The 24843-nt window shown below is 36.1% G+C and overlaps 1 protein-coding gene across 8 annotated transcripts in view; it reads right to left on the minus strand.

Annotated features, from left to right (window-relative positions):
• TFEC (transcription factor EC) overlaps window positions 1-24843 on the minus strand; it is a 74149-nt gene that overhangs the window by 43592 nt on the left and 5714 nt on the right. For 2 of the 8 annotated variants that reach the window (XM_082757979.1, XM_082757977.1), the window contains exon 2: window positions 22761-22846. The exons of 3 other annotated variants lie outside the window; for them this stretch is intronic. Coding sequence is in view for 2 of the 5 variants with exons in the window: in XM_082757975.1 (XP_082614101.1) it covers window positions 159-218 (60 nt within the window). In the remaining 3 variants the exon portion in view is untranslated. Of the gene's footprint in view, window positions 1-158; window positions 296-11891; window positions 11981-22760; window positions 22847-24843 lie in introns of those variants that run through there. 3 more of the 8 variants (XM_082757975.1, XM_082757974.1, XM_082757981.1) reach the window with 2 other exon arrangements.

Consider the following 24843-nt stretch of genomic DNA (forward strand, 5'->3'; position numbering starts at 1 on the left):
AATGGACAGCTTCTTTGGATGGAACAACTGGGAGTGGGATCAGTGTTACAAATCAATGGGTTACAAATCCAGTTACTGCATCTCACCCAGCTGCTTTATTCTGATTTATTCTCTTAAATGAGCAATGAAGTGTTTTCTTAGAAATTCTACAGGCCTACCTGAAACACAAAATCCACATGAATGTTGAATATCTTCAAATTAAATGGGAAACAAGACATTTGCAGTGTCCTGTGTGTGTACTATGTTTAAGAGTTTGCTGTTGTTGATTGGTTAGTTTGGTTTGGTTTGATTTTGCATATGGGCAGAATTTTAATCAGGAAGTGGATTCTGCCACAAGAATATTGCTGAAAAGTCAGTGGCTTGCTTTTTGCTTTCTCTCGCCTTCAGATTGCTGGTGGTAGATTGAAATCCCTGTCCAGCCCAGTTGGCTGGTGAACTGCCACAGGACCATTTCTGTGTGCTCTGGGAAAGAAAATCAAGTAAAAAAATCAAGTTTATTGGAATGCTCCTCTTGTATGACATTTTTTCAGTGCTTAGATCCTGCCTGTACTGCCCTCAGTTTTCACAGAGGTAAAAAACTAAATCTCCTCCGATGGGATCTGTTTCTGTGGTTTTGCAAACCTCCCTATTCCCTTTACTGTGCAAATTGCAGTCATTGTAAAGCAGTACTGTTGGTGTTAAAAAGGGATCTATGCCCTGATTTTCAAAAGTAGATGAAGTTGCAATACTTAATTATCCCTATATATCTAAATAAATCTTAGAAGTCAATGTCAATGATAGGAAGTCGAGCTTTGAAAGTCAAACCACTACGTAGAGATAAAGTAGAACTGAACTGATAATATATTTTTATAATCATATTGCTAGTAATAATAAATGGGGAGAAAAAGTCATGTTATGCTAAAGGAATACTAAGAATACAAACTCAAGCTCTCTGAAAATTAGAAGTGACAGTTAAAGCTGTCCATGCAACATGTGTGAAATAGGAGAGGAAAATCAAAATTTAATAATTTTATGAAGTCTGTTAGTGAAGTGTCAATTACTAAGTTTACTCTCTACTGGTTTGCTGGATGGTTTTTATTATATCAGTACTGTTAAGCTTAGTTTAGGTTTTCTGATTTATTTTTTTTTTTTTTTTTGTAGTAACATAAGCTCTTTACAATAACCATTACAATAATTATAAACTATAAACTTTGTTTTTATTTTGAGCTTCATTTTAGCGATGTTAAAGAGTGGTTAAGCACTGGCATAGGTTTTCCAGAGTGGTTGTGGAATCTCCATCTTTGGAGATTTTCAATACATGGCTGGAGAAGGCCCTGAGCCCCTGAGAAGGTAAAATAAATAAAGAAATAACCAAAGAAATTTGCAATGGTAATCTAAATATTGAAACTCCGGATAATAATTTTTAAGTCTGGGAGAAAAAAATGCTATTTAAATATTCAGGTTAGGGGATCAGTTAAATAAATTAAAAAAAATAAAAATAAAAAGGGAAGGAAAAAAAAGAAGAAAAATTGCTCCCACATATAAATAGTCCCACAAGCAAAACAGCCCACACATACATGTACTAAGCTGCTTTGAGACAGTTATAATGGGAATACGTTAGATCCATCAGATTATTTCCCTGATACAGAAAACTGGGAAAAAATACATAACAATTCCAGAGGTATATCCTCCAGCAGTACTGGGAAATTAATTTTCTAATTCCTTTTAATTCAAGGAGTTCCCATAGTCAGCAATAATATTTTGTTACAGACTATATGAAATTTCAAGGCAAAGATCTCTGAATCTCTTCAGTTTAGGATTCCTCCTGTATATAAAATCATTGAAACTTCTTTGGAGCAGGAACCTGCGTTGTTGAAGATGACACATCCTTTACAACCACAGCAGTTTCAATATAGAGTTACTTTATTATTTTTTTCTTAGTACAATGAATATTTAATTGGTTGTTTAATGTTGGACACCTTAAAGGAAGACCCTAAAAGATGCTAGGATATTTTTTAGGTTAGAGAATCCACGGGACTGGTGGCTCCATGTAACCTGGGTTCTCATTCCTGGCACAGAAATGTGGGAGCAGTGGGATTTGAAAAAAATCTATCTTCTGGCACTCAGAAGGTCATTTTCTTTTAAACATCTCTCTGCCTTTCTAATTTTTGTGAAATGGATGACCTTGCTCTCTGACATGCCTAATTTCTGGGAATCTCTAGTGGTAGTTGTCACCCAGTGACCACCCGATGAATCAGATACAGACTCCAGGGAGAGAAAAGCCTCAGACCCAGCCCAAGATTTAGAACTATCTGCCAGCATACCTGCTTAGCTCTCAGTAAAGTCAGTGGCCTGAACGTTTCTGCGAAGTGCTCCTGAAGTTTTACAGACTGTTTTGACTATTTCGTGTGCAAGGTGTAACAAGGCAGTAAATCTATGTAGATAAATGCTGGTAGATAAATCCCAGGCATTCTCTTACAGTGGCCATGTACTTTAAATGCACTGGCCATGTACTTGGCCGTGTACTTTAAATGCTAATTATTAAAGATTTTTTGAGGAGTGAAGGACAGCATAAAATTTAACAGTGGAGAGATTATCTACTCCCTCCTAGGCACTGCTTTTGTCTATTATCTGGCTTTCCTGTGCAATTAAAACTATAGAACCAGAAACATCAAGCTTGTGTGGACCAAAGGAATCTAGACCAGACTCAAATTGTATAATTCAACCTGAACAAAGCTAGAACAGAAGTGAACATTTTGGGATGGATTTTGTAATCCAGAGCAAATCTCAATTCACACGTAACCAACTGTACCTACTTCTATTTTATATCTCACTGAGAGGCCTGTTCTGAGAACAAGAACATAACTGCCTTTCAGAATTACAGACACATAGTCAAACTTCTTCAATTGCTCTTTCTAATTTGAGCAAATGTCCTCATGTTGCAAAACTGTGGTAGAGTTGTGTAACATTTTTTCCCACACTCACACTATTCTTTTTTCATTTCTAATATGTTGCACAATGGCATAACTAGGTCTTCAGTAATCTATTTACACAAAATATTTCACTTCCACATTTGCCAATGAGATTTTTCCACTAGTAAAAAATACCTAGCATACCAAAAGTAAGAAAGAGGGCATATTTAGGCAACATAAATGAGGCATGATCAATGTCAACGATATACCAGTAGCACTGCCATGTATCATACCGATATTCCACTATGGGCAAGCAGATGATACATTAACTCCCAGACGGCTTAGCCCAACATCAGTTCTGGGAAAAATAATGGAAAAACTGAAGAGAGATTCAATTAATAAATTATTAAAAGATAAGAATATAATTAATGCTAGTCAATATAGCTCTGTGGAAAATAAGCCTGGTCAAACAAATCCACTTCTGTTCTTTGATGAGATTTTAAGTTAGGTTGCCAAAGGTAACGATGTAGGTATAATATACTTCAACTTTTGTGTGCCTTTTGACTTAGCATCGTTCAATATTCTAATTAAAAATATAGCACTACACAATATCAACAAAGTGTGTTTTAACTGGATTAACAGTTGGCTAACGAATATGCATAAGAAAGTAATCAGCAAAGGTTTGGCATCAGAAAGAAAGGCTCTTCACAATATTGTACTATTCAACATTTCTATCAATGATTTGGGACTAGAGAAAAATAAAAGCTACTGAAAGGAAAAATATTTTTACAGAGTAGTGACTCCTTTGAAACAAAATGTGTTCCAAGTCAGCCAAATAACATATCTTCTGGAAAAGAAATACAGGATGCAACACTGTAGAAAACTGATTGAAGAATACTCTGGAAGCAAAGAGTCCACAAAAGATCTGGGGTAACAACAAACCAGCGATTTGGCAGGGGAGTCCAGGTAATGCTACAGTAAGACAGAGAAAATGGTATAAAGGAAGCAGGTAAGAACCTAGCTTTACTCTGCTCTTATGAACGGTTCAGTGGACCCTAAACATGTTTAAAACATAGTTGAAAATTTGAAATGACATAGAAAAGAACCACAGAAGCAAATATAGAGTGAAAAAAAATGTGTTTCAATGAACACTTTAAGAAACTCCACTACTTTCTTGCTGTCAAATTGAAATTTGTGAAATTTGTGAGGGATGCTAAATGTGAAAGGTCTATGTTAAACTAACACATAGAAAGTATGAGCTACTGCCCACAGGCTGATGCTAGGTAAGCTCGTATCAGAAATTCTGTGAATAGACACTGAAATATTCAGAAGGAATAGTTCAGGAACTCTAACTACTGTTTTCTTCAGACTGAGGGTTGATGACTTTCTGGAAGAGATGCATTAGCAAAATCCAAGATAAACTTTTATCAAACACTTTCTTGACTCAAAGCTGAGTACTAGGATAATAACTGAATAAAGTACAGTAGCCAGTGATATTAAAGGAATTACAATGAATGGTCTATTACAATGAGTAGCCCTTTCTTTGTTTAGATTTTATGGACTTTTGGATCTGAGAACTCACTATCATAATAGTAACTTTTTCTTCAGTGAAAATTCACTCTGAATTTAATAAATGTTCAAATTGCTGCAACAATATAATATGTATAAATATAGTCATAATATGCTGGACTGAGCAGTAGACTTCATTACTTTGCCATTTATGCTGGATGTTAATCTGTTCCAATGTTTTTAAAAGTTCCTGAAGTCAAATTTCTCACACTGATGGGATCTCATCATTTATCATTAATCCTGAACACAACACCTCTCTGAATCTATTTGAGTTATGGGGCTTCATGTTCTTTTCAGTCACTGTACAAGAAAATAAGCATCTAATTATGAGCTTTTTAATTATTAAAATGCTCTGCAAGTACCCAAAAAATCTAATTCCATTTTAAGATAAGAAACATAGACATAACACAGACTGTTTCAGTTCTATTTCTGAGGACTTTCAGCTGGATTTTAAGAGTTAGGAAAAAAAATAGTGATGAAATAATCTTTTTTCCTTTCTCACTTCTATTATAAATGAACATCAACTGTTTGTTTATCCTGTTCTTTCTATTAAACTTTTTGAGAAAAGCACATTTGTGAAATTATTTCATAATAAAATGAAATTTCATCTTAGTAATTATACACTTCTGTTCTATCTTAAAACCTATCACCAAATAACATAGCCGTTCACTTTAATGTTTAGTTTATAAAAGCATTTGTGATTATGTCAATTAATTGCTTAAGCTAAACACAGTAATTAATTTTTAAATGTGAATATATTTTTCTTATTGGAACTTTGATCTGACTAGATGAGACCTTCTCCATTAATATGCATGAAGAGAATACAAAGCAAAAGACATCCAGTCTGGCAATTCAGAGCTGTGTTTAGTTGATGCCTTACAGTAGCTTTCAAGTTTAAAAAAAAAAAAAAAAAAATCTCATGTGACTCTAATGCACTATTTTTCATCTTGTTTAACCTTTGACATCATATTCATCAGGAACTTGTGAATGTTCTTTCAAGGGTGAAGAGACCGAAGAAGAAACATTTTAAAGTTCTTTGACAAAGGCCTTGTCTTCAACAATGACTAGTGCTTCTTTATTTTGTTATCTCAATGGCCGAAAACAGCTGATAATTATAAAGGTTGGGTAGCATGGGAGTATTACCCATCACATTGACAACCATTATGAAAACAAATATATTTTCTATTGTATCTAGAATAAAAACTGCAAAAATTTATTAATTGCACAGTTCTATTCTGAGACAGAGTTACTTATATGTACATTTTCAATTATTACAATACTTCAGAAAATTACTTTTATTTTTTTTTACTTTAAAAATTGCTATCTACGTAATATGTACTTCAAGTTAAAGAAATCATCAGCACTAACACAGTGCTAAAATAGAGTATCTGGTTGTAAGATGGAGCATAGGACAGAGTCCTTGTAATTTAAATGTGAATTTAGGAAAACAATTAGTTATGTGATTCACTGTCACTGAAGTCACAGTAACTTAATGTGTACTCTGAAAAACAAATCCTAATGTTTCCTTGAATAAGGTCAGATATAAACACACAGTAAAACATTTGCTAGAATTAGAGACTTGCTTTTCGGTGTTCTATTTCTAAAGAATTTCATAAAGAAAGCAACCCTCTAAATACGGTATTTTCAGCAAATGCATTCTAATTCCAGGCAAAATTCTAATTTAAAATGGAGTGAGATGCTCTACTTTGGAAAAGATGTCTTAATAAACTTGTCTTCCTAAATAATATTAAATTCCAATGTTTTACTCCAGTTGGAAAAATAGAAAGGGGTGTAAGTCTTTTATATTTTAACAACACAAGGCATTTGGAAACAGAAGACAAAAATTGGACAGCGTTCTTGTAATGTGCTATGTGAATGATCTTTCCAAGCACGGCTCTGCTGATTTTTAGAAAGTTTTATGAAGCAGGTTTCCACAGGGCTTTGCTGACATCAAGCATCTCACAACATCAGAAGTTGAAAATAGGATGTGTTCTTTACAAAGTGTTTACAGTGGAAATACTGACTTTGAAGATGAGAAGTGCATGAGTAGGTCCAAAGAAAAGCAACAAAAATGATCAGTGATTGAAAGGAGAGGGAGTATTTAGTTTTAGAAGAGAAGGCTGAGAGGAAACAAATAAAAGTCTTCATGTCTTTAAAAGACTGTGGCCAAGCAACAGATTTCAGTATGAAGTGAATGCCATGACAGTCAGTGTCATGGCATTAAGTAGCAACAAAAGTGAATGTGGCTGAAACTAGGAACAGATTTCTCAGGATAAGACTACTGAGACATTGGTAGAAATGAGGATAATACAGAGATTCCTAAAATCAAAAGCCTTCCATCGAAGCATGCTAGGAATGACAGGAATAGGCAAAAGTGGTGAACCTTCTTGAATCTACTTCAGCCTTACTTTTTCAAGCAAATCCACTTGTGTGCCAGAGTAAATAGATGAAGGGACATGGCCAAATATGTGCCGAAAGAGCTGGAAATCTATGTAGTTCAGCAAATTAACAGTTGAAAAATATAACCAAGATGAATGTGGGGGCAAAAGAGCTGCAAAAGAGACTTTGTAGAAACCAGTGCCGAGTGAGAAAACTTTCTGTACAATACATATAGCAGAAGAACGTCTCTCATGGAGAGAGAGGCAGAAGAGCTCTAATGGCTGTAGCTGTTAGGGGCTAGATTATACAGCTAGCAATTTCCTAATAAATCCCTGTGTAGATGCAGTGATTTTGATAGCATTTCACCATTGTGGCATTCCCTAGCACTCACTGAGCATTGATGGAGCTCAGTCCTTTCAGGTATTCCTCTGTGCTAACCTCCTTGTGCAATCAGAAATGAGTTGGGGGAAGCCAACTACCTGTACTGAGCAGCTACAGAGACATTATCAAAGCAAGCACTTCCATTTGCACTGATATACCTGAGACACTCTTGGCTTCTTAATTGAACTCCTGCAGTTAAGATACACATGGCTCTCATGGCTCCTTATCCATCACCAGCTTGACTTCTGAAGAAAGGACCCCCAAGGTCTTAAGGCCAGCTTGTCATGTTTTAAAATAACAATGAGTCTCAATGACTTTGTGGTCTTCACTGGCAAAGACTCAAGATTTTAACATTACAGTATAAAAACAGCCTATAAAGTTAAGCAAAGCAAACTACAGGAAGTATTTTTACAAAACTATCCCTTTGATTTAAGTTAGAATTTAAGCTGAAAATCTAAACTGCGAATAAAACCAACCACTACAGTTAATAGGTCACACAAGCATAACAATAGACCACAATCAAATTATAAAACCCCAGCTAATATCCTTACTTTGACTCTGCACAATGACCCTGTCCATGCTCTCATTGATTCATGACATCTGTGAATATAATAAATCTGTACTGTTCCAGTTCCTCTTTATTGTTGATTTTATTAAAGGACAGTGAACGTGACTCTTGCATTTGAAGAATGGAAAGAATCTTTTTGTATGGCCAGCTATGTTTAAAGAGCTGGATCCTGATACCTTTACTTAACTACTTGCAGAATACTCTGTTTCCAGAAGTCATTCTAATTAGGTCAGTCAATATGATGCTATCAAATGGAGAAGAGTGTATTAAATAAATATTCTAGGAACATCAGTTTTCAATATGAAAAGTATAAACTTTTTTAGTTAAAAAACCTGTGCTAATGATCTTACACCAGTGCAGTTTGTTCAGTCCTAACAGAAGAAACAAAATAACAGCATTAAGAGTTCTTTATTTGTCAACTGGAACAGCTAGCACAGATCTGTAAATGCACAGTTCTTGCAGTGTGAGAAATCCATAACTAGAACAAGGCATCTAATTCAGATATTCAAAATTTTCTGAAAAATATCATATGTCAAAACCAAATCTGCTCCAAAAGTTGGGATTTATACAACACTAGCTGATGCAGATGCCAGGAATAGTGATAATGCTTTCAATCATAAAAATTACATTTTAATGTCAGCATTTTTAACTATTTAAATGGAGACAGAAACACAGAAAAGTCAAAAGATGTCTATACTGTTAAAGTATATATATATATAGCCTATATATAAGGTATATATATATGTATATATATCCATAAGTAAAGAAAGGTCTAACAGGAGAGAACCAACACATACGTATACTACATTTATCTGTATCTGAGAAAGTCTGAACTTCAAATAGCAAGAAACAAAAGAAAAACAGATCATTGGTGTGACATCTAATTTAGTATATTCCTGATTAGTTTTAAAAGGCTCTTGTTCTTTCTTTAAATTATACTTATTTTTATGTGACCACAACCATGAGCATCTCATTTGCATCTCACTTGGAGAACTCAGAGAGAAGTCAACCTCAATACATAGGAAGACAGAACATGAAGTAATAGATTACTCAGTGTTTGCTGCACTTTTTTTGTGTCTTCCAAGGAGAGCAGATGCCGTATCATTTGAGATGTACTGATGGCAGTAACATCCCTCCTGTTCATTTACAGACAACAAAACAATTCTAGACCTGTAAAGTGTATTTTCCTGGTATGTAAGGATATGGACACAATGGACATTAAAAAAAATAAAAATTAAAAATAAAAATAAAAATAAAAATAAAAATAAAAATAAAAATAAAAATAAAAATAAAAATAAAAATAAAAATCAGCTGTTACATTTTGTATTCAAATATGTTTTATGGCTGCAAGCGGCAATGAGTCTGACCATGTTCATGCTTTAGCATGCTATTGTCCTGCTATACATGAAAATAGCAAAAATTACTGTCAATTCAGTGTCTCTTTCTCATCTATGTCAATGACATGGACAGTGGGATTGAGGGCACCCTCAGCAAGTTTGCTCATGACATCAAGCTGTGTGGTGCAATCGACATGCTGGAAGGAAGAGATGACATCCAGAGGGACATGGACAGGTTTGAGAGGTAGACAGGTGTGAACCTCATGGGGTTCAACAAGGCTAAGTGCAAGGTCTGGCATCTGAGCTGGGACAATCTCTGGCACAAACACAGGCTGGGCAGAAAATAGATTGAGAGCAGCCCTGAGAAGGACCTGGGGGTGCTGGTTGATGAGAATGCACTTGCAGCCCAGAATACCAACCATATCCTGGACTGCATCACAAGAAGTGTGGCCAGCAGGGCAAGGGAGGTGATTGTCCCCCTCTGCTCTGCTCTTGTGAGACACCACCTGGAGCACTGCAATCAGCTCTGGGGCCCCGAGCACAAGAATGTCATGGACGTATTAGAACAAGTCTAGAGGAGGATCACAAAGATGGTCAAGGAGGTGGAACACCTCTCCTTTGAGGACAGGCTGAGAGAGTTGGGGTTGTTCAACCTGGAGAAGAGAAGGCTCTGGAGAGACCTTAGAGCAGCCTTCTGGTACCTTAAGGGGGCCTACAGGAAAGCTGGGGTGGGACTCTTTGTCAGGGGGTGTAGTGACAAGACAAGGATAATAGTTTTAAACTAAAAAAGGGCAGATATGAAAAATAAATTATTTACTCTGAAGATGGTGAGGCACTGGAACGGGTTGCCTCATCAATGAAAGTGTTCAAGGCCAGACTGGATGGGGCTTTGAGCAACCTCTGGTGGGAGGTGTCCCTGCGTGTGGCAAGGTCGGGCAGAAACATGATATTTAAGGTCCCTTCCAATCCAAACCATTCTGTGATTCTACTGTAACACTACCTATAAATCAGTATATCCTTCTGGCAATACATTTCTACCTAGAGTAATAACTGGGTTTACAGTGCAGTAATTATGTTGTCCTTGAAATGTTTCAATAATTTCACATTTTTGTCATTATTCTTAGAAAATAAAAGTTTAATAAGGAGCCTAGGTATTAGTGGAAAACAAATAAATAAACAAACAAATAAACAAATTAATTAATAAAGCACTAGCATGAGCAGATGTTATAAAGAATAAGATTTAACTTTTTACTTAAAAATGCATAATTCATTTTGGGGAGTCTTTTTGGAACTATAGGTTTTCATTTTGAGCCTGAAAAGATACTTTTCAGCCTAACGCTGCTAAAGAGGAAAACGGATGCCAAAAATTCCTTCAGTGAACATTTAGAAAGTGCAAGTTCCCAAATACTTATGTTTTTGCTATATTCTACAGTTGACTGGAAATCTCACAAAGATAGCATTAACTGGTGCTTTCAGTACTGAACTGAGCAAGCAGTCTTGCCTTTTGACATGAACTTAACTTAATCTTAGGTCACCACATGTTCCATTCAGCAGTAACACAATTAGCCAGAGGAAAAATAAAAATAAAAAATAAATAATTAATACAATTTCTAATGTATAACAGATCAAAATTCATTTCTTTTTCTAATTACTTGAATTCTGATATCAGTCTTTTAAAATCTTTACAATGAGAACTACTGTAAAAACATCATAAATAGAATCAAGAGGAAGCCTGGCCTCTTGAAACAGGTATGTGTCCTTCAGAGTTAGGGTTAACTGAACTGCATTTACAGTTCAGTTTAGGTTCAACAAACATATGCATACATGGTTAACACTGCAGAGTAGGAGCTGAAAGAGTGATATTAAGGTAAACTCAAACTAGTCTACAGCTTATATTCACTAAATGAAAACATGTTGAGTAACAAAAGATGATTGATTTTACTGGGATTAATCAAGAGAAACTCCTACTTAGTTTAAATGAAATTTCTGTGTCAATATAGAATTAAAAATTACTACTGGTAAGTCATTTTTAAGAGTATTAATTATAAGCAGTATTAATTATAAGCAGCACAGAACAAGAAATTCAAATACAATAGTCTTAATTCTGGAAGGAATGTACAAGTTAAAAATAAGTGAAGTTAGAATTGCCTAGGAAATGACTGATGTAGTTATGTATCTATGTGAAATCTTTCTGCCACCAAAATTGATATTTTTTTGGTTGAAAAGTAAGAATCCTGCTTTTTTTTGTAACGAAACTGGTGGAAAAAAAAGATCGTGAAAAGTTTATATATATATATGTTTATAAAATTATATATTGTTAAAATAAGAAACAATATGGAATATTACGTTTATATATGCTAGTGCCAATGGATTTTCTTATTTTCTTCTCATTATTTAATAATGATAACAGTATTTTAAAGCCTTCAGCATGTTTCCACAGAACTTTCAGTAGGAAAATATATCACATTATTTGTATTGCAAAAAAGTGGTGTGCTGTGAATGTTAAAGAGTAAAAATTAATATGTGAGTTTATTAGTATTAGCATTTTTTTTTAATTATCAAGTGAGTTCATTAGCAGTTATCAGCATAAGCAATACGCTACATTATGGAAAGAAGGCTAACTTAGTTCCTTTGGCCTGCTTTAGGAAGATGGAAGCTAAAACTATGTTTCTGTCATGCATGCAAAATAAAGCAAGAATTGATTAGGCTGATTTTCATCACACAGTTAACATGCAGAAGCATTGGTTTTCCAGTGTCTTTACCTACCGGCTGAGGCTGGACTGCTATCAGTTCTATCACCTCTACAAAACAGCAACACCCCAGAGCCCAGGGACACGAACACAGCAGGGCAAACAAGAAAAGACCAGTACATTCTGACCATGAATAATGTATGTCACTGCTTGTGTGTATCCAGTTGGTTCTAGGGAGAGAAAGGAGAAGTGGCTCATGAGGGTATTTCCTTAACTCTGTCTGGAATTTCAGTTAAGGAAGAAGAAATGATACAGCACTTTTAAGGAAAGAAACTTCCTATGTGGGTGTTAAATGCAGTATTAAATGAAGAATAGATGCTGAAAGAAATCAGTAACATAATAGTATGGCCATGTTAGCAGTTTCCTTTGATCATTTTGTTAGTCTGTCATCACCACTTGCATTCAAAAAGCCACAATATCTAAACACAGAGGAAGAACTCTCATACAATCTCTTACTACCATCTAGAATAAACTAATTTTCTTTGCTTTAACTTCAAACACCAGGATTATTCTCAATCCAGTTCACACTCTCAGTATATTCAGCACAGTTTCAAAGTAATTTAACAGTACATTTTACTGAGATTATTTTGGGCTCGTTACATTTTACATTGCTGGATGCAAAGCATTCTTCTGCAAAACATTCTGGCAAGACTTGCATTTTGGTAAAACCCTCAGTCAAGTCCAGATTTTATCGGTATGTTGTTGGCCCTCAGGACCATCCCACTGAATCAAAGGATGCATAAAAGCTTGCCAGAGTGAGGAAGGTTTTCACACTGAAAACTGATGGAATGTACAGCATACATAAATTTGGCCTCAGACTTTAGTTGTGCTGGTCTCTGAGCTGTACACATGCTTTGTCTCTCCTTTGATGACAGCTGTACTAGTGCACAGCTCACTGCTAACAGTGAGGGTGGTCTCTGTAATGAGCAAGATTATCCTTCCCTAAAGATTATGAAATCCCACTACTTGAGATGTAGGTTTCCTGCTGTCTCCAAGGTCTCCGAGGCTAGATCTCCAACAGAAGAATTTAGGTTGCCACATTAATCTGTGCATCTCCAGCCCAGCTAAATTTAAGACACATTTTTGATTTCTGAAGCAATACTTTCATGTCAATGATAGCTGTTTAATTTTCCCTTCCAAAGGTACAGTTTACATTATTGTAGATTTTGTGTCTTCAAAAACATTTATAGTGCAGTTGAGTTAAAATTTGCATGTGGCAAGGCAAGTGAAAAAGTCTTGCTGAACTATCTCACCAACCCCAGAAGAACATAACTGTACTGAGGGAGAATACTCAAGTCACCTTTAGTTTGCAGATGGCATTATCCTATTTGCTGGAAAGCTCTGAAGCAGTGTTCAGCATAGTAGCAAGAGCAGGAAATTTTGATTTAGGATCAATAGGTGCCAAACAAGAACTGGGTTTAATACGATTATGAAAGAGGAAAACACTATGACTAAGGAAAATTAGGAAAGTTAAACCAGCTGGCTAGATTAAGCTGACAACGTAAGTATGAAAAAATAGGGCTGGCTAAAGAGCTGTCAGAATACTGAACAACAGAAGGAACATAAATTTCATTTTTCTACTTAGAAGGCATTTTGGATATCCCTGTATTCCTAGACAGAACACTTGAAAAATAAAGCCCATCACCAAGAATACAGGAAGAATAAAAATGGGATGGAAAAGAAAGATGATTATGCCATCATAATAAATAACCTTAAAAGAATAGAAGGAAAACCAAGATATTGCAATTATACAAACTAGGAAGTAGACAAAACAATAACAGAGAATGTTGGAACATAAGAAACAGAAATTTGGACCCTATTCCATTTTTCTACTGGACAGCTTACCTAGGTGCCAAGTCTAATACTTGCCCTAGTACCAGGCATCATAAAGTAGGTCTGCCATAATAAATGTAAAGCATTATGTCCCAGTATGCAATAAAAAAATATATATATATTCTGTGTAATTATGTATAATCAATGCTTAACTTTCAAGCAAAACAAGGAAACAAAATATTCAACATAAAAACAAGCTTAAACAAGCTTGGATGCAGAAAATCCTGGTTAGCTCACTTTCTGTGTTTGCACTGAACAAAAGGGTCCTGACGCTGATTCACCTGTAGGTGAATAGGCCAGAGCATCAGTTAGAAAGTCCTTTGCCAGAATAGGCTGCAGATCACACAAAAGATTGCCAGCAAAACAATACAAAACAAAACAAACAAAGCAAAGCAAAGCAAAGCAAAGCAAAACAAAACAAAACAACAACAACTAACTTCCAGCAGAGCTTTTAATTTTCTTATGGATCAAAATTAGGTCTGGTTGTTTTGTTGCTAGCATTTCCTTCAAGACGGTTAGTTTGGGACCAGGCAGTCAATCGGCTGATGAATAATTTAAAGCTCTGTTTCATTAAAGCAAATTCCATTGCATCCTCCCTCACAGATAAGAAGTCCATGCCAACAGTACAATGTCACTGTTTCGAGGATATACCCAGAGACTTATCTGATTTCAGTTTTATGTCAGTGTGCAAAACCTGCCATGGATGGGAGGGGAAAGATCTTTCATGGAAGAGCAGCCCTGGGTGACTAATCAATTCAAATACATGGAAGTGAGAGACATATTTTATGGGTGAGGATTCAGTAAAACCCACATAAAACTCTGTAGTAAACAACTTTTCCCTCAGACCAAATACTCAGATCTCAATTTCAGTGTACTTGGTGTCCAGTTGTCCTAGGATTTAGACTTCGACAATAAAAAGCTAATGTTATAAGAGAGATGAACATGGATAGTAGTTTTATAATCATACCTTTAAAGCCCACCTTCTGGGAGGTCTGATATCAATCATTCTGGGACTCTCTTGTAACAGAAACCAAAATAAAGTCTTTGCATAGAAGCAAGGCAATTTAAAATGATTCATGGTAACAGTGTATGGTAAAATTCTATGTCTTTTTACTGTAGGCTTCAAGTATGGACACCTATTCTGAAGAAAGTGTGAGAAGAGTAAACAAGAGAGCAAAGGTGGGAAGAAGGAGATTGAAACAGAGGAAAATTATCTGAGGGCTGGATATCTCTGCTATGAAGAGGGGCTGAGAGTGTTGGGTTTTCTTAGCCTGGAGAAGAGACAGCTACAGGAGACCTTACTATGACCTTCCAATACTGAAAGGGAGCTTATAGAAAAGACAGTGAAAGACTTTTCACCAAGACCTGTGGTGACAGGACAAGGGATAATGATCTCACTAAATAGACTAGATTTAGTGATTTGTTTTACCAAAAGGGTGATTAGGCACTGGAACAGGTTCCTCAAAGAGACTGTGGATGCCCCATCCTTAGAAGTGTTCAAAATTAGGTTATATGGGGCTTTGGGCAACCTGATCTGGTATAAGACATTGCTTCCCATGGCAGGGTGGTGGACTAGATGATTTTTAAAGGTCCCTTCTAACCCAAACCTTTCTATGATTGCAGCAAGAAGTGGTCTTCACAGCAATGGGAAATATAAGTCTATGCATCTATAGAGATCATTCTTTATAGGGATCATTCTCTGATCAATGGCATAAATTCAGATTTTGTTTTACAGCTGGACAGTAAAATCAATAAATATTAAAATAGAGTTATAGAGTATTGAAGTTTAGGGGAGAAAAAAAAAAATAAAGTCACCCTTCTCTACTTGCAAGCAGCAAAAGTTGAAGGCCATCTCTCCAGCCTACTGTGCCTGAACTGAGCAGCTGCAACAACACAGGGAAGACCAAAGGTAGACACAAAAGTTATAGTTACCTTGAGGTAAGGCGAATAAATAAATGCACTTAGCAGATATTAATTCACAACAATCATTTGGTTCCTTCAATTTTTCTGTTCTTCTAGAACTTTTTGTGGTCACATAGTTTTTGATTCCAAGGTCAAGTAGTTTTTGCTTAATTCTTATTTCCAGTTCCCAAATTTCACCCTAGCTGATTACTTTGTCTCTACTCACTTCCATCTTACTTGGGAGGGAAAGAGGTTTGAGGAGGGGGAATGGAGAGAGGGGTGATTATTTGCTTTTGCCAAATCTCTGCTTATTGCTACAAGAGTGTCTTTATCCTCGCTAATACCTTCCTAGGCTCTGATCCTGCAATTACCTACACTTTTCCCATTTTTTCCTACCAAGTGGTTTCACTGATTTCGGGGAAATACTCACATGGACAACTGCTCTTAGGACTGAAGCTTTGAGCAGTAATTGTCAAGGGCATTGTGCATTAGTGAGCTGTGAAACAAGTCCTTAAGACACGTACCACTCTTCAGTTGTGAGATAAAGCTGCCATATTTTATGCCTATTTATGTTACTGAGAATTTATCATAAAAACCTTTGAAAAGGATTTGAAGTTTTCAGGTTATAGCTATAATGCAGTATGAGATTTTGTCTTCTTGTCTAGAAAGCAGTAAAAATTTTGGTTAGCCAAAGGACATGTGTCTTGGAAGAAGCAAGATTACAAACTAGCATTTCTTGGCTTGAGTTAACATTCTTTAATCACCAGACTATGTTGTGGCTCCGCTACATTGGGTTCTTCCTGAATGCAATGAAACAGTCCTGCCATTCATAAGAAAATCACTTTCCACAACATTTGCCAGTAATTTAAATTACACTGAACTGGCACTCAGGAGCTGTGTGTATTCAGTCCCTGACCTTGCTACATTTTCCCTATATAGCCTTGAGCAGAACATTTGATCTTTAGCTTGAATTTCCTTGTTAAAAATGGAATAATAACATTTATTCTTCACTATTTTAATATTTTTTTCTTATTTTGGAAAATCTTTGGGACAGGGATTATTTCAGTCCATTGGGATAATGGGACCTCTTCTTCCTACAGACTTTTAGATAATAACAATAAATAACTATAACAATATAACAATAGGAATAATAATCCCTTAGCTACTCCGGGGGGGGGGGGGGGGGAGGGAAGACTAAGCATTTTTGCTTCAAAATAAGACATATGGTTTTGAAGCTAAAAATAAAAAGTCTTTTTTCTACTATGATAATCAGTTAATCCCTGTTAGTAGCATGATAGTTTATGGACAAGACTTGACATGAAAATGTTTTCTTACTAGTATACTAGGAGGTTTATTTAAACCATAAGGTTCATTTTTCTGGAGTTCCCATAACAATCTATGAAGAAATAAATGATTGCATCATATGAAAATTCACAGTAGCCTGGTTGTTTTATTTAGAACTAGTGAAATAATGTTTGCTCCAAGTGTAATGTAAACACCCTTGCAGGGTATTTTTTTCATCTATTACTACTTGACTAGAGTATATAAAAGTCTGAATTACCTTTTTTTTTTGTCCTTTTATTGATAAAACTTGATGTTTCTATCCTTAACTAGAAATGTCTTGCCTCCTCATGTTTATGCAAAACAGAATTTTTGGAAGAGAAGAAAAAAGAGGTACTGTAACATCAGAAAGAAACATCAAAGGACTAGTGGCAACATCTTAAGGCTTTTATCAAAGTAGTGAGGGAATGCATTAAAGCAACAATATATATAGCTTACAAATGATAGGACTATCAAACTCAACAGCATGTCTGATGAACATAGAGGACATAATTTACATGTATTCTTTGTTTTAAAATAAAAACTCAACAGTGGTTTTGCTTTCAAAACTGTAAGAGAAAAATAAAATAAATAATAAAATAAAATAAAATAAAATAAAATAAAATAAAATAAAATAAAATAAAATAAAATAAAATAAAATAAAATAAAATAAAATAAAATAAAATAGACAGATCTTTAGGAGGTTAGACAGGTCTTTAGGAGGTGTCAATCAATGCAGCTGCTGTGGAGTCAAAGACAGCTAAGCCCATTTACATGTGATGTTAAGTTGGAATTTTCTAAATTTTAAAGTCAGTATCTTTAATATAAATAAAAATATACAGGTCATTTTATTCCTTTCTACTTTTATGATTGTCTGAGATCTGGGGGACAGAGCACCAGAATCTGGACTAATAAAGAATAACCCTAGCTCTAGTAGCTCAGAGCAAGTCTGTTATGAACTATTGTAGTGTATCCACAAAATATCTTTTTGTCAATCCTACTTCCCAAATACATTTCAGGAATCTCTAACTTGGCTTTACTTATCAGGAAACTGTTATTTGTTGTTTCATATTTATCCCTAAAGCTTTCATTTTAAGAGCTCTGTTTGTAGAAGTAACACAGCCAACACCATGTGATAAACTACAGATCTAAATGAATCATACCCAGTCACACCTCAACCCTAACCCCAACCCCTGTGTGGAACACAGCTGCCTGTTCTGATTAAATTTATGGCTTTTGCAGTCTGCTATAAGAAAAAATATGGATTATGAAATTACCCCTGGAAGACAGCCTCTTTCCCACTTCTTGCAGTAGTAGTCAGCTACGAGTTACAGCTAAATCCAAACCTAGACACCGTGACTTCTAATCCCTGCTAGAGAACCAACTGCTCCTAATTTTTTGCTACTGCTCACTGTTGTTAATATGCAAAAAGTCTTCATGCACTGGGGAGTCACAACTATTCACCAGTTGTACAGCTAAGGTACCTGAGAGTCCATACAAAGCCAATTAAGGTGTAGCTGGGATTAAAACCCAGTTCTGTACACACATCTATTTTAAAAGCCTAGTCTGAGCCACATTGTCACACTGAGATTTAGAAGGAAGCCAGCCCCTTGTAGCAGATAGACAACATACAGAAATGCTTGGGAATATGCATATGGAATTTCCATAATAAATGACCTGACTATTTAGTCAATGTACTGGGTCTGGCTGGAATGTTAACTTTCCCTGCAGCAGCCCATACAGTGCTGTGCTCTGATCTTGTAGCTGGAATAGCAGTGTTATCACACCAGTGTTGTGTCTACTGCTAAGCAGTGCTGGCACAGCATCGGGACTCTCTCTAACCCTCCTAGGGGGTGGGCAAAAAGTGAGATGAGAAACATCACCAGGGCAGCTGACCAACCAAAGGGATATTCCATACCATGTGATGTCACACTCAGCAATAAAAGGTAGAAAAAGGAAGAAGAGGGGTGGGGTGGGCTCTCATCGGGAAAACGTCGGTCCTCCTCCTGAACATCAGCTACGTGCGTTGAGGCCCTGCTTCAAGGACGTGGTCAAGCATCGCTCATTTGTGGGAAGTAGAGAGTAGTTTATTTCCTCTACACTTCCACATAGTCTTTATTTGTTTTGTTTGTTTGTTTTCCTCCCTTTTTTTTCCTTTTCCCCTCCCTTTCCCCTTTCCCTTTTTTTTTCCCCTTTAGTTAAATTGTTTAGTTCATAAAAATCTTTCTTTTATTAATATTATTATTATTTTTTTTTCCTTTAATTAAATTATCCTTATCTCAACCCATGAGTTGTCCTTTGCTTTACTTCTTCCCCTCCTCATCTAAGGAGGGGGAGTGAGAGAGCAGTTTTGGTGTTTAGCTACCTAGCACAGAAAAAACACCACAGTCAATGAGAAGAGTACATGCTAAAAATAAATAAATAAATAAATAATGTTCTGGGTCTAGTTCTTGTAATTTTTTCCTTCTGGATCATTATTACAATAATTACATTTGCTGGAGCCACTAAACGCTGGACAGGCAGGACAAGGAAGAGAGAACAAATAAATGTTCAGCATCACTCTCCTCCCTCTGTAGGTCTGCTTCACCTCCCAGTCACTGTGTAAGAGGTGTAAGATGATGTATGGATTTCAGATAATTTCTATTGATTTGCAGCTCTTACAACATGTTATGTGGATCTGCAGGCTGAAAGTTCATAGGCAGCTGCTAATCCATGTGGAGGTGAAAAGCAATGGGTAAAAATTAGCATAAGACCTGAAGATAATAGATAGAATCACAAATCTCAGCTGCTGGAGTTTTACTGGAAAGTGCTGAATGTAGAAGAAAATCTGTCAATTTGTCTTCACTGCATTGTTTCTATTTTCTTTTGAAAATGGACATTCTCCTTGTCAGGTTGGAACGTGAGTAAGGGTGTGTTTGAGGCTGGCAGAAGCTGGCCCACGTCACCAGAGAGCAGAAGAATATCTTGTGGCAGGAGGCCAAAATTCACGGAGTAGTTATTATTCTTGAAAGCATAACTTTGGAAAGCATAACTTTGGAGCTCATGGGAAACCCAGGACATTTGCTTGGATAAGGTCCCCAGGCTGATTAATGTTCACTACAGCAGAGAGTTATGGCTTTCTTTTTAATAGCTCTTCAGTGAGCCCAACACAAGATGATTTTTGTCCATCCTAACTTTCTCATCAAAAAGCTCTCCAAGCTCTCCATCCATTTCTTCTACTTCAAAATATCAGCAGGCCAAAGCTGTCTATTAACCTTATTACTATTTATTTATTGCGTTATAGCAGCAGTGGCAGAGCACGAGCAAAGAATGAAGTTGGGTCCCAGCCCATCACTATCACTTCTCTCTTCCGTCTTGGCAGACCAGCACCTGCAACCCTCTTGATCCATGCAGCTGCACTACACACACATTCAGTAACCATGTTGCTCCTAGGGGCCTGTGATGTACTACAAATTCCTCATGGTATGCATTTCACAAATTCAGAACAAAATTTTAGTCTCTGCCCCATGTTGCTAGTTGCTCAGGAGGCACAATCAACCAATAGTTATAATTACCAGCTATACAATGTGTCAGATTTCCTGCTTTTTGAACATGACTGGAAAATTTTGAGCTCCTGGAGTGCAACTCTGATTTTGAAATAAACTCTGAAAGTCTTGTTTCTGTAATACAGATAAAAATCCAATATATAAAAACCTCTTTGTAAAAAATGAGGTCAAAAGGGCTGAGAAATTTGACAAACACCCATTTTTGTCTATCTAATGGAGAGCTAGATTAGGATCTCACAGATTTATGAAAGAAGTAATAATAAATACAGCTCTGAACTAACAAGAAAGAGAGCAGAAGCGAGAGACCGGGAATACACATTCAGTACTGATTAATTGCCTTGCTGTATGGTCCTCTGTGCTTGTGGGAAGTCATGTTTTAGAAACATTCATGCAGATATCCAGCAGAGAGCATGATACTCTTTTCAGTAGGCTTACACATACACCTGCAAACGCTAAAGAAATAATGTCAACTTTTTATGAATATTCAGAGTGCTTTTGTTAATAATAAAAAAAAAAAAAAAAGGCATTAGAATAGCTAGCCATTATGTAGGCTGGTACCAACTGTTCAACTGTTCTAAAAGAAAAAAATAATCGTGTGTGAATTGTACTGCTCATGAAAGTGAGACAGATAGAAGAAGGGAGGCAGACACTGCAACATTTGCATCCCATCTCAGGCTCTACCTGGAACATCACAGTTTCTCAATTAGTGGGGCTTTACAGTCCACACCACCTTATGCAGCATTTGCACAATAGCAGAGTCTAAGAACCAGTTAGTATACTCAGACAGCTTTTCCAAATCATAGCAGGTTTGTAGACCTGCATCTTTCAATGTAGGAATTCTGAAACAATAGCACTCTTTAAAGGTTGGACCTAGCACTTAGGGTCATGGTTTAGTGAGTGACATTGGTAGTAGGGGGATGGTTGGACCAGATGAACTTAAAGGTCTTTTTCCAACCTTAATGATTCTATGATTCAAATGGATTAGGACAAAAATATACATATATTTGCATCCATTTATAGGTTAGTTTGGATCCAAAATGTCATGTAAAGTTTCATATTCTTGTAATGAATACATCAAAATGGATACATTTTCTAAAAAGTATGGTAAACATAGAAAGGAACAAGCTGTGGCTCCTATTCTTCTGTAGAAGGCAGAGTACATGAGCTCCTGCCTGGGGGGGGGAAGAGGGGGGGGAAAGAAGGAGGGGGGGAGGCTGTCTAGCAACCTCAATTGCCCTGCGGATGAATGATGGTGTTTTTCATTTTCAGATGAGGGAAGTCTGAATTCAGGTCCATAAAGGAATTTAAGACATCATACAGCTGAGGAGTCAGTGCCTAACTTGACATCTGCTACACCTTTGTGCCTTCCAAATGAGAACTCTTTCCCTGAGCATAAAGCAAGGGCAGAAAGACATTTAGAGCATTCATGAGATTCAGAATTTTCTCAATGGATCTTACACAGTGATCAGAATTACTCCTTATGACTGACCAAACTGAATTAATCTGCAACAACAAAATTATGCAGTCATCTTTCATACCAAAAATCTAATAAACAATTCTGTATAAATCAAAGTATCTATTATTATTGATGGCTTTTTCTCTTATTCTGACCTTTTTGCACAAATACCATTCCTGTACAGGCCCTCTTTTCAGATCCAGCACTACCTTTACATCCTTTAACAGGAGATAATAAGGCTGTAGGACAGGCCTTTACTCAGCTGTAAAGGACAAAATATCCTTCCCATCTTCCTGTCGAGTAAAGACTAAGTAACTGAAATGATAACCTTAGATGGTATCTTATAGGCAATATATATATAATAGACAAATACGTATGTAAGAAAATGGCCTTCTTTCTCACGAATACCTTTGTATAGATGGGCAAACACACACACATAACATTTAGAGCAGGAAAAAAAAAAAAAAAGAAAAAAAAAAAGCTTGCAGTTTATCTCAAAACTCTCTGTATACTTGAGTTTCTTATCTCATTATATTAATCAGTCTTATTGGTTTCCACATGTATTTTTACATCCTTAAATGAAAAAGTGGGTTCTGTTATGATTACTGACATTTCTAAACTATTTTTTTTCCTTCAAAATAACAAAAAGATCTGCTTTTTTTGTGTGCTTCAAATTACAAACTTAGTTCCCTGCTCACTCTTACCACTTTTCTATCAGAAGAACTCTGTAAACAACAAAAGCGGGGCAGGAGGAACCAGCCCTACTGATCAGCCCATGAATGCAACTAAGAGAACATCAAAACACAACATTAATGAGCATAAGACATACCTAAATAAAACACACACGAATACCTGAAGTGAATGCACAGAACCACCAGCTCCTCGTGCAATTGAAACTTTGAGGTGGGTCAGGCACTACGAAGAACATTTTAAATTCATTATTCTTACCCAGTGAAAATAAAATGTAAAAACTTCATAGGCTATTTTGGTACCCCTAATAAACAGACTGAACAGACCACAATAGGAAGGAGATTTTCTTCTCTCTTGTGTAGCAAGCACACTGTTAGTGTTCAGTATTTGTTATACACTGGCTGACACATGGAAATAACAATCCTGATATCAGTAGTGAGTCAGTGCACTTCACACAAATGCAGTGGAGCAATATATTAAGACTCATGCCCATAAAGAGGTATGCTTCCTTTTTTCCTTTAAGACCTTCAGTGTAAATGAACTGCTTCTTGTAAGCATAGAAAGACACCACCATGGATGGGCATAGAGGCTACCAAGTACCATAGAAAGTGGTAGCTCTTGGGAACACTTCTATCTAGGTTTCTAAATGTAAGCTTAAAGGAGGAAGTTTGGAAATTAATAAATCTTAGCTCAGACGTTAAAGGTCATAGTAGACATAGCACATGAAGCTAACATTAAATACAGGCTTCTGCTTTCCTAGACCTCTACTTATGTACATGGGGAGTTTGTGATTGGAATTTCTTAATCAAAACTATACTAATTATCATGCTTTCACACATTTAAATGAAAGTCATTAGGTTATTTTTGTTTGTTTAATATTTTTAAATCTAAAAATTTACATTTTTTTTTGTTTTAATATAACATTGATATATATAGTAGGGAAACAAAGGTTATTAAAGGAAAACTAAGTTAAGATCAGTGCCCCAAGTTAAGATCTCCTGTATCCTGGCTGCTGATTGCAACATCATGTTCTGTACAGATGCAAGTAGTTAAACGAAATGTGAGTTGGTAGAAAGAGGAGTCAGGTGTTGATAATTAAAAAGAAGTGTGACTGATGCTGACTGACTAGAAATCCTTTGATGCTATCTGTAGCATCTACCTGGCTTTGTCACAGTCTTGTGCATATTCTCAATCCCTTGGTTTGAGGATTGCAATAGTTAAGCAGTTTGTTAGGAGTTCTTATAGCATTATGTTATCCTGGTCTTTGTGAGAACAGTTGAAGTATCACTTCCATCAATTATATTGGTGTTTTCTAAAGGCATTTATATAATTTGAAGAATGGTTTGTCATATCCCTTCATCAGAACAAGAAATCTGTATTCCATGCCCAGGCTGGATCACTCATCTTTAGATGCCCAAATTTTACGTTGGCCAGTAGAAATAGATTCCTAAATATACCCTAAGCATCTTTGTGGATCTGTGTCTTAATCCTGTCTCATGAATTAAATATATATGTCTCTAATCAAAGTTTGGTTTGTTGAATTAACCTGAAGTTCCTACAGGTTTTCTGAGAAATGAGGCTCAATTTAGGCAGTTAAGCTGCCTAACATGTAACATATGCTAACATGTATTCCAGCATATGCTTGTCTCAAACAGTGACCGTTTTCAGGTATACAGAAAAAAGAAGGGAAGTTATATATCACTTGAACAACTGTACAGCCAATCCAAATGAAGGGATTCACTGAGCTCAGAGTCAGTGACTAGCAACTCCCAGATGAAAGTCAGTGACTGTGAAACGGGAAGCTCTGAACAGGAGCTCTCTGAAAATGTTTTACTTTAATGTTCCATGACATTCACTTATGAATATTCCTCACTCATACAAAGTCTGCCCATCTGCAGTGACGAATTCCATAGGTGTATATAGTTATGTTCACAAATCCTAAATAACAAAGCTTATATGATATTTTTAATTTTCTTGACAGTTCTCCTTGCACCTGCTTGATGAAAAGGAGATAAAAAGCAGTGGTACTCCCAGAGTTTCAGTAGCTGCTGAATATGTATGTCTTTGAAGATATCTTATTTAATTTCATTTAATAAAGTTGTTGACATTTTCCAAATATGAAGCCATGATTGTCCTCATTGTCACAAGCTCTGAGCACTGTTCCCTAACATACAAATGTAACAAATTCTCCTCAGCTAAAATTTAAAATCAAATCTAATTGC

The sequence above is a fragment of the Aythya marila genome (genome assembly GCF_965140915.1).
Source record: "Aythya marila genome assembly, chromosome: 1".
NCBI classification, from domain to species: domain Eukaryota; kingdom Metazoa; phylum Chordata; class Aves; order Anseriformes; family Anatidae; genus Aythya; species Aythya marila.